Raw genomic sequence first — 11,152 nt, 5'->3', positions numbered from 1 at the left:
TGTTGCTCTTTTTTTGTGTCAGTAATAGCCCGCCCCCGTCTATGGGTCCCCTCTGTGTGGTGAGATTAAAACGATGAAGCTCTCGACATAGTTTCCCTTAAATATCCAAATATCACACAAACAGAACAATATTTAATTTTAAAACAGAAAAACGCTGCTGATCTGGTTTTAGATGTTTCTGTAATTCTGTTTCGGTTTTAAGTTTATTTGTTGTTTTGATTTGGTTTTAAAAATGGAATAACCAAAGAACAAAGGGAACAGGGTTCTAATGAAGGGTTACAGTTCGTTAAGTGTTTCTAAAACCATGGCTTGAGGTTCACACTCCAGTGGAAATCCAAAGGAACAGAAATATAACAGGATGTGGATCTGTTCTACATGGACCAATGAGCAGAACCCTGAGATTTGGCGTTGGAGTAAAAGGCTCCACTTTTTGACACAAAAACAGCTGCTGAACACTCGTTGGTTTTTCTGCTCCTTTCATTGTAAACATGTGATCACGTTTTTCTAATGTGTGCTACAGCACCAACGCTGCTGTATTAGGGTACTACGAGATTAAAGTCGTAATATTTCAAGATTAAAGTCGTAATATTTCAAGATTAAAGTTGTAATATTTCAAGAATAAAATCGTAATTTTATGAGATTGATGGTGTAATATTTCGAGAATAAAATTGTAATATTTAAATGTTACTTTATCAGAATAAAGTTGTATCTTAATAACATCATAATTTTAGATGGGATTAAAATCAGAACATTACAATTTAAGTTCTAATATTTCAAAATTAAAATTGCAATTTCATGAGATTAAAGTCATAATATTTCCTCATTAAAGGTGTAATATTATGAGAATAGAGTTGTAGAGGCGTGACAGTCGAAACATGTCTGGTTATCAAAACAAATTTACTGAAAAAAGTATATACCGGTATTTAGTTATCGGCATATTTAATATTGGCCAAAAATATTAATATCGTGCATCTCTACTTTCAAATATGGAACCAAAATCTTACGTTTTTAGTTACAGAAAAAATGTTGGTATTTTTTTTCTTAATGACACACATGTAGAGGATAAACTACATTCTGAAGTGATCACAGGCCATATTACCAAATGAAGTCCGAGCAGTTTCAGAATTTCAAATAGCGTTGATTTGTTTGTGTGAAATCATTTTTTCATTCTTAGCCGACAGCTGATAAAGAAACATGGAACAGAAACTGTATGTACTGACTACAATACAAGAATAAAAGTCTCTTTTCACTTTAACAGTTTAGCTTGTATGCAATCAAACACAAAAAACACACATCTGTCATTAGATAAAGGTTAAATAGTTCTCCTTTGACCTTGAGCAATTGCCTTACTGATCAATACTTCTATTGCAATAGAATAAATTAAATATGAGAGAAGTGAACTCTTTAGGGTGTCCACATAAAAAAAATAAAAAATACTGTAAAAACAGGAAAGAAACAAGTGGTCATTTTAAAAGGCACTCGTCTTGTGTGTGTGTGTGTGTGCGTGTGTGTGTGTGTGTGCGTGTGCGTGAGTGTGTGGGGACTCTAGAAGCCAAACCGAAGAGCAGGGGTGTTAAACACATTTTAGTTCAGGGGCCAAATACAGAAGTTTAAGGTGGGTAAATTAATATTTCAATGTGCCCAAGTTTACACTTCCAGTTCTAAATTAGACATGAAATATGGTTTGCATTAAGTGACAGATTCTTAAATGTATTTTTATTTGTTTATTTTTTTTAAAAATGTATTTAATTTGGTGGGATTTTGTGGAATAATTTGAGACAAATTGCAGAATTTTTGAAAAATTTTGACTTCTTTCAACAACAATTTAAAACTGAATTATTTAGTAATTTACACAACAATTCATGTTTTCTCTGTCATTTTCACGTTCTCCTGTGGGCCGAATCGGATGCTCTTAAGGGCCAAATTTGGCTCCCGGGCCTTGAGTTTGACACGTGTGCAGTAGAGTTTAAAGTTGCTCCGCAGGGTTAAGGATGAAGAAATACAAACGTCTGCATGTGTTTCTGTTTGGCTTGTGTGTGTGTCTGTGTGTGTGTGTGTGTGTGTGTGTAGGCGAGCACAGTGCATGCACAGTGTTGTGTAGTGGTAGAAATCGTCCACATAGTTGTGACATCACCATCAAGGTTTACAATTACTGACTTTAGAAGAAGTGAAAAGAATAAAAAATAAAAAAGGGGGGGGGGGGGGGGGGGGGTCAGTCACGATCCCACCAAGACCTCCATGATGTGGTCCAGTTCTGTCAGGTCGATTTTGAAAGGCTGATTGGTTGAAACCTGGGGAGCGGGGCCACTGTACGGCGATGTCAGTGATTTAAGAAGTTCGTCCGGGGTCACCCCCGGGGAGAGCTTGGTGAGGCCCCCGCCCGCCGTCATGGCCACGCCCCCCGCTGTGGTGCACGGGTCAAAGTCGTACATGGACGTGTCAATGTCAGCGAACAGCACGTCGTCCAACGCCAAGTCTGAGAGGAACCCCGAGGGCGAGGGGGGGGGCGGGCAGGAGGGAGGAACAGAGGTATCACCTGGACCAGCAGGGGGTGGCGTGGGTGGAGCCTCACAGCTAAGGCTCTCCTCTGCTTTAGCTGCTGTGCTTCTGCAGTCTCTGAGTGCTGTAGACAGGAAGGGGGTGAGGGGGTTGTGTGGGGGGGCGGGGGAGGTAGACATGGTCGTAGTATTAGCTGCTGCTGTCCGTGTTATGGCTGGAGACGGACCCACCTCCATGTCACTCAGAGAGGGGGGGAATAAAACAGGCACAGTGCCAGCAGAGGGCGCAGGGCTCAGGGGGGGCGAGGGGAGAGACTGTGATGGGGGCGGCGACAGAGGGGGAGTGGGCGGGGACGGGACACAAAAGGCTGAGTCGGCAGCGTCCTCCTCCAGCAGAGAGGCAGGAGTCAAACAAGAGTCCAGAGGGGCACGGCTAGGAAAGGCCTGGGGGGCGGGGCTGTGAGGGGGCATCATGGGGTGGGGGGAGGGAGGGGGAGGCGCCATCATAGACATCAACAGCGCAGAGGGCTGGGACACCTGTGCAGTCACCGCTGCAGACAAAACGCCAAAGGATGGCGCGTCACGGAAGCCTTCATCCATAGGGTCGTCAGGGGGGGGTGAGGGGGGCAGCAGAAGGGGGCGCAGGCTGCCCTCCTGCTTCAGCTCGTCCTGGATGCGACGCAGCATGTTGTTGATGAGCACCCGGCGCTCCAGGCTGGGCTCGCCCAGGGGCCTCTGGCTGTAGAGCTTCATCAGAGAGATGTTGAAGATGGTCTGACGCTGCAACGTGTACGAAACCTTGGAAAGACACTCAGGAACCAGCGGGGAACCCCCGCCCATCACCTCCAGCGTTTTGCCTTCCAGCCCCTCTTCATCCTCGTCCAGCTTCCGCTTTGCACCTTTACTGAACATATATCTGGAAAACACAGAACCAGAGAGAAAAGAGAAGTCAGACAGAGCTCACCTGAACTCACACTGATATTAAACCAGGGTCGGGGTCAATTATAATTGTAATCGCACAATTGTTAATTAATTACAATCATGGCGTCATTAAAATCGTAATTGAAAAAATCTGTTGCTGTCGTAATCATAAATAAATTGTAATTGAGTTCAGATAGTTGACTTTGAAACTGTAATTGTCATGAAAATCATTATTTAACACAAAACTGGGGAACCTTGTTACAGCTTTCCCACATTTTACCATTTAAAACAATATCAAAACCTATATTTTCATTGATTAGGTAGCCTATTTCCAATTGATAGGAAATTGATTTATGGCCCGTTATTAATAGAGATGCTAAACACAACAGGAAGGTTCACTTTTATTGGGTTATTAATTTCAGGCTCAGTAATTGTGATTCACGATTACAAAATAATTGTAATTAAATTGTAATTGGTTAAAATGCTGGTAACTGTAATTGTTATTGAATTATATTCAAATGAGCGTGCATTTCCAGTGTACTAGTTTACATCTTCTCTCTTCAACCATTGTTGGTGTTTTACATTTTCAGCCACGTTGCAATGAACACACATTATCCATGCATCGCTAAAAGTTAGATATACCATTCTGACCACAGAAGCTCCCAGGCTCGTCTCAGCAGCATGCAAACTAACTTATCTGGAGAGAGAATTAGCCTAAATTTGTGAGATCTCGTAATTCCCACTCAATGATGCTGCCAGTATGCAACACTTTCACTTTGAGGTAAAGCTTAACATCTTTGGGGTTTAGTAAAATATTACATTAAAATAAAATAGGCAATATTTTCAAAACAGTGAAATTATTCCATCACTTTTTGGTTTTTCAAATTCCATAACTTTTCTAGAAATGTCATGACCGTGGGGGCGCTGTTAAACACTTCAATGTTTTCCTCTGAACACATTTGAAAATTCGCCATAAAATGTCAGAGAAACGGCAGGAAGGCCAATTTGGTTGTATTTACCATGTTTGGTTGGTAACCATAGCGATACATTAGACCAATGACAGTCCCATTTCCAGACCAAGTGATGAATTACAAACACAAAGTACGACAAGAGCTACGAGATGGCTATTGTTGTAATATAAATAAAGTTGATGTGTCCTGGTCACAGTAACCTGCCTGACTCCGTCCTGACCACTAACTTTCAGCATTTTACTGCACAAATAGTTTTTAAAGCATTTGTCGAGAACCAAAGGCAACTGTGATGGAAGCCACGCGCTGTGGAAACACACACGCACGCACACACACACAGTTATGTAATCGCAGCCTTTCCCGCTATAGCACAGGATCATAGTCCCTCCTCAACATCTCCCCCTCCTCCTGCCATATCAGAATAGCACATTGAGTTACTTAGTGAGGGACGGGGGGAGGCGGGGGGGGGGGGGGAATATATCAACTGTTAGAAAGAAAGAAAAAGAAAAAAGGCATTGCTGCAGTGTGTTAGACTTTAATCCCGCCTGACAGGAGCATGCAGCCAGTTGCTGTCTATACACACACACACACACACACACACACACACACACACACAGACACACACACACAGACAGACACACACAGACAGACACACACACACACACGCACAGCGCATGCGTCTCTCAGACACACTGACGCACACACACACAGGAAGCGTGAGCTGCAGGCCCAGTCACCACGGCTGGTTGGTTGCCATGACAAACAGAGTCAGCTGGGAATTCACCCAAAGAGATGACAAAGAATGGGAGGGGGAGGGGGTGACGGAGAGGGAGGGGGAGCGAGGAAGCAAAAGAAGACAGTGGAGAGAGGAGGAGGAGGAGAGGAAGTAGAGGAGCGGAGAGGAAAACAGTGTGGGGAAGAGGAGAAACGCTTTGTCCTCACGGCAGAGGAAAAACAACCTGTGCCGAGCAGCCTTTGAGCAAGGCAGGCAGGGACGCATATGTGACCACCGGCTCGGCTTTATACTGCAGATCAGGAGGAAACATGACACTCGTCGTACTTTAGCCACGATGCTAAACACTGTCATTCATGCTAGCTCACAGGATGTTGACTCTGAGTTCAAGTCCAAGCACACAGGAGGGGAACTTACATGTTCTCCTCCTTTGTGAGTGTTTACTCCAAGCACTTCTGCTTCTCCTCTCAGTCCCATCTTTCACTCACATTTATTATTATCAGTCTGAATTTACAGCACATGTAACTGTGTGTGTGTGTGTGTGTGTGTGTGTGTGTGTGTGTGCAGTGCGCCCCCTGTAGGCTGGAACAGGCTGCAGCAGCATCCATATGATGCTGGGTTTTAATGATCATCATTAGCGTAGATGTTCATACATACATACATGAATACATATATACATACAGTCTGAATGGAGGTAGATTAAAAACAAAGTCTAAATGATGACAGTGTGTGCAGTATCTGAACAAAATGGCGAGTCAGAGAGAAGCAGGAATCAAAGACAGAGCAACACAGAGAGTTTCAAAGCTGCTCCCAGTGTGTGATTGAGAGCTGGAGCAGCTGCGCATGTCTGACTCACTGAGTCATAGCAGGCGTTTACACACACACGACATACCAGAGGTGCCCCACCCCTTACATTCCACTTCATTATCCTGCTTTCTTTTCCTTCTCTTCCACCTTTTCTCTTCTTTCCTCTTTCATTTTTAATATTTTCTGCTCTTCCTGTTGTAATACACAAAACAACATTACACATGTCACGTTACCTGCTTTACAAAGTAAGGAACCCCAAAGTGTGTTCCAGGAAGTAAAGCCCGAGTGTATTCTCTGACAATGGCTACATTTATATTGGGAGCTTTAATTTCCTCTTCAATTCAGAATAAAAATTAAATCCTCTTTAAACTGACCTTGTAAACTCAAATACTGTATCTGAATGAAAATGGCCATTCTGAATTTAACTAAAATCTGAATGAAGTGGCTGGTTTATTCTGAATGGAATAATTTTTCGATCTTGTATACGTTCATTCCGCATTAACTTAATTCCGGTCGTTCTGCGCATGCTTGTCCTGTCGAGACTCCAATCAACCTAACAGTCATGTTATTGGATTGTGGGAAAAAGCCGGAGTACCGAGAGGAAACCCACGCAGCAACATGCGGGGAGAACATGCAAACTCCACACAGAAAGGACCCAAGTGTCCATCCCAGGACAAGAACCCAAGACCTTCTTGTTGTGAGGACTAAGCCATCGATCCCCCTACACTGTTAAAAATTCCTGGTGAGAACCCTGTACTACATTGTTTTTATGTTTTCCTGCAGTCTCATGTGAACAGAGATCGTTTTGTAAACGTTGCCGTGTGAATGTAGAACTTTTCGGAAACAGAAGCGGAAACAGAAGCAAAACCTTATTGTGTAAACAGGGCCTTAGCTTCTGATGCTCAGTAAATCAGACCCTCCAGGAATTTACGATGATGCGAATGCAACTATTAATGCAAATTCAGCCAATCCCCGTAAATTCTGTACAGCCCTGCAATTATGTCCAATCCCTGCAAATTTCTGCAATTTTAACCAATCTGACTAAAGATTCCGGCCGATTCTAAGACACAACATGGCTGAAGTCTGTCCGCCTTGTGTACGCCACATTGATGCTTGCACCCCCTGGTGGTTTGTAGCAATAGTCATGAGTGCATTGATTAGAACAATTTATTTATTTTAGGATTTTTTTTTGTTTCAAAAACTTAAACTGATTTTCTGCACTGGAAAGCATTAAAATGTGATGAAAATTATCCACATCTTGTTAAACTATTGTGAGTCTGAGCTCTTTTCTGTATTGTTATGAAATAAGTGAAAGGCAATCAGGTTTTTTGGCAAATTGACCAGTTTAGGCAAAGTTATGGAAAAAAGCTGCCGCAAAATCAGGCATTTTAGGCCGCAACAATCACAGAAATTGGCTGAGAAATTCAGGAGGGACTGGTAAATATTGACCAGAACAGAACTACTCACTGTTGGAGGATTATTTAGAATGGCACTCATAAAGACAATGTGACAATAACGTGTGTGTATTCCCACCACCTTGTTTCCTCTGATGGATCATCTCCATCCCCTGATGATCCGTCCTCCTCTTCTACATCATAGATTGGATCTAATGACACAGACCAGTTAGACTGCCCTGTACAGGAGCAAAGGACAGGTCAGTGTTTCCCCTTGTTTACAACATACGTTGATTTCACGTGATGTCTCATCGCTGCATCGCGAGAACACGAGATTCAGATGGACGGCAGGAAGCTTGAGAATCTGCCATCTGAAATAATCAAAATGTCCATGTTTTGTGTAGTTTACGGCTGCTCCAGTTGTTTTAACCGAGAAAAGGAAAAGAGATTTTATAGAGTACCAAAAACTGTCATTCACAAAGGTGAAAAATGTAAAAAGCTCACAGAACAACGCCGTAAAAAGTGGATTTTAAACCTACGTCTGCAGTCGGGAGGAGCAGAGTCTGCTGATGCCTGTGTCTGTAGTGACAACTTCCTCAGAGGTATGTTAGCGAGCTAACTTTATTTTTGTGGCTGTGTTTGTATAGCATTGGGTTGTCGTTAAATGCTCATTTACTAAGTAATGATTATTAAGTTACCGGTAATCTAATATGGACTTCATTGGGACTTTTGAGGCTGCCCTGCCTCCTGCTCCTTCTTTCTTTCACCCCTGCTGCACACTGTGCACATAAAGCTGAACACCCTAATGCTATTTCACTACATGTCATAAAGAGGTAGTATATATGTATGTGACAAACAAACCTCATGTATCCTTGACTGTCAGGCTAACGTCGTCGTTAAGATGTTTTACATGTTTGTTTACATTATAGCCAGTACTGCTAGCTGCTAGCATCTTAACACATAAAATGATAAAAGAACAAACTCACCCTGGTGAAGACCAAACAACAATCATCGTAGAGCTGTTTGGTATCGAGGTTGTGGACCGAACCGCTCACAAAAATGTTATATTACTCCATACATCTATAGGCTTTAATCTGCTGTTTGGTGTCATGGGATGTCTGAAGAACCAGATATTTTATGATATCAGCAGCCTCATTGGTAGATAGATTGATTCTTTATTCACCCCACAGACTGAATGACCTGTGGTAGCGCTCAGTCCTACACTGTGGGTGTTTCAGTCTGCCACTGAAAGAGCTGCTCAGACCCTGGTCAGCAAATCTTTAGATTCTGTCAAAAACTCACCTGTCAAGCCAAACATATTTGTTAATTGTTTGTATCTTTGTCTTAAAACTGGATCTAAATCGGTACAATATAGACTCTCTGCACCGGTTTCCTCCATAAGCGTATTCTCCATTTTTACTTCCTGCTCTCCATCTTCCCTTCACGTGTCATCATAATCACATGACTGAAACCCAGATATTGGGCAGTGCACATTAGAATAGGACAGGAGAAACACTGAAGGATGCAAAGGTCCAATGTGTGCATTTCTGACAGAACAGTTTGGTTTAGTTTTAGCTCTGTTACAGATGTCTGATCTGAAATCTGAAGCCTGAGAGTTAATGCATTTTTTAAAGATTCAATTATCATTGATCAACCCAATATGTTTGTAAATACAAACAGGTTTGATGTGATCAATGCATACGACCACATGAGCCATCTTACATCAGCAAACACAATCAGCTAACCGGTACTTCCTACTGGATCACTTAGCGACTTGTCCTGCCTTCCAGAAAACAAAAGTATAGTTTTGATAGGAAGGAGAAACTTAGTACTGATTTCCTTTCCATGTGAACATTATAGTTTAGTTTTTATTAGTTGATGAAACATAGTTTGATGTAGTTTTTGTTCATATGTATTTATTATTATTTTTAATTAGTCATAGTCTAGTTATTGTCACTTAAAAAAATTTATTTGACGAAAATTTTAGTCAACAAAGTTAACGCTAGTTGAAACCTTGTTACCATAACCGTGATGATAAAACCCTATGGGGCAGATTTACTAAGATCTCAAATAAATAACCAAAAATCATAACTTTGGTGGCGCTGTTTCCGCTGTAATTGAGTAGGGCCTGTATGTGTGCTCATGCTAGGCCAGATTTGGCCCACAAGCCTTGAGTTTCCTCGAGAAAGTGTTCTGAGAAATTTGCGTGTGTATTTTTAAAATGTTAATATGTTGTCATATGAAGGATGAACTGATGTTAGGTACTTGTGTGTGTAGATATTTACATTTGTACTTGGGATGTAACGATTCACTCAACAATACGATTCTCTCATGATTTATTTTACAAAATGGGACTGTAGACAAATGATGACTGAAAAATATTGCTTCATTTTTTTCGGGAAAAAAACTTTTCATTGTCAAAAGAAGCCCTTGATAAACTATTAAAAACAATGCAATTTAACTAAGAATAAATCTTGAATGAAATAAATAAAGGAATAATACAAATGAAGAAGAAGCCTATTAATTTAAATTCTGGTTCTATAGTAAACAATGCAAAACTGCATAATAGTTCTTTTTAAAAGTGCCTTAACAATTAGACTTTAAAAAAAAAAAAACAGTCTGCGCTGTATTTACGTCAGATATTTGTTTGGACCAGCAGAGGGCGCTGGTAACCCAGTGGTCGGTTGGCATGCAGTTATTCTAACAGTGAAGAAGAGAAGCTATGTGCTGGCAGACAGCGCTAATAGAAAAACGTGACTTTTACAAATATTCACGTAATATTGCAGATATTCTTTCGGTGCTAAAGCGGTAAGGAATCATTTATGAACATGTTTAAGAGTATAAGGCGGCCAGAAACAAAGTAGTAGCAGATTCCGCCTGCCGCCTCAGCATTTGGACAAGAGGACAAATATATAGCACCCTCTGCTGTTTAAAAAAAGTACTGCAATTCAATATTCAGAGAATTGATGTGAACCGTGATACCTATGAATTGATTTTTAACTGCCTTACGATTAATCGTTACATCCCTAATTTGTACACAAGAATGGGACAATTTAAAAGTATTTTCTAGCAACAAATAGCTTTGTTGCTCTTGTAGGCACCAGTGGGTGTGCACTGTAGCTGTTCCCATTCAACATCCACCAAACCAAAATACAGCGCTTAGGGACGCTTCTATCTTGAAAACTTGACGTCATTTGGAACCAGAGTATGCACAGTAGGGTCCGGAGGGAGGAGCCCTCGTAACACGCCCCGTCCATTTAGCATTCTGCCCTGATGAGTTACGCAGCCCAGCTACGCCACAAACGTAATTGTATCTTTCCCACTGGAAAATCTACCTCCGTCTTGTTCAGATGATCAGATCATAGAGGTTATTACTAGTACTAGTCGCTCAAAAAAGACAAAAAAACTGAATAGAAAAGTTTAATGGCGTCTCGGCATTCCTTAACTGCTTATGCTATTCACAAAGAGAGCTACGCAAGAGCTGAGGCTGTCAATCATCGTCATATGACGCCAAATCCCATTTTTCAACCTCAAATAACATTCAAATCAAACTTCACAGAAAAATGAGAACTTGAACACAATGTAGGGTGATAATAACTAATGATCACAGCAGAGTTTAGGTTTGTAAAAAAAATACATGAGTATTTTAACTTTACAGTTTGACCCACATCCCATCTGTTATCATTGTAGAGGTGGGCTTTATGACCTATACTGCAGCCAGTCAGCAGGGGGAGCTCTAAAAAAAAAAAAAAGCTTCACTTCCTCGGAATGATGTCCCATCCGTCTTTTTTACAGTCTATGGTAGGCACACATCTACCCCCTCTGTTCACT

General features: G+C 41.4%; 1 protein-coding gene across 3 annotated transcripts in view; it reads right to left on the bottom strand.

Moving 5' to 3' along the window:
• Positions 1 to 1,832: 1,832 nt before the first annotated feature.
• The window catches only part of sertad2b (SERTA domain containing 2b), a 28,204-nt gene continuing 18,884 nt past the window's right edge, over positions 1,833 to 11,152 (bottom strand). Inside the window, exons 2-3 of one of the 3 annotated variants that reach the window (XM_028468128.1) lie at positions 2,419 to 3,414; positions 1,833 to 2,303 (exon numbers count right to left, since the gene is read on the bottom strand). In XM_028468128.1, the coding sequence (XP_028323929.1) occupies positions 2,258 to 2,303; positions 2,419 to 3,410 (1,038 nt within the window). In that variant the 5' untranslated portion in view covers positions 3,411 to 3,414 and the 3' untranslated portion in view covers positions 1,833 to 2,257. Of the gene's footprint in view, positions 3,415 to 7,463; positions 7,561 to 11,152 lie in introns of all 3 variants that reach the window. The other 2 variants (XM_028468127.1, XM_028468126.1) reach the window with 2 other exon arrangements.

The sequence above is a fragment of the Gouania willdenowi genome, chromosome 15 (assembly GCF_900634775.1).
Source record: "Gouania willdenowi chromosome 15, fGouWil2.1, whole genome shotgun sequence".
Lineage (NCBI taxonomy): Eukaryota > Metazoa > Chordata > Actinopteri > Blenniiformes > Gobiesocidae > Gouania > Gouania willdenowi.
The sequence above is the reverse complement of the archived record's forward strand: the minus strand, read 5'-3'. Positions and strand labels throughout refer to the sequence as shown.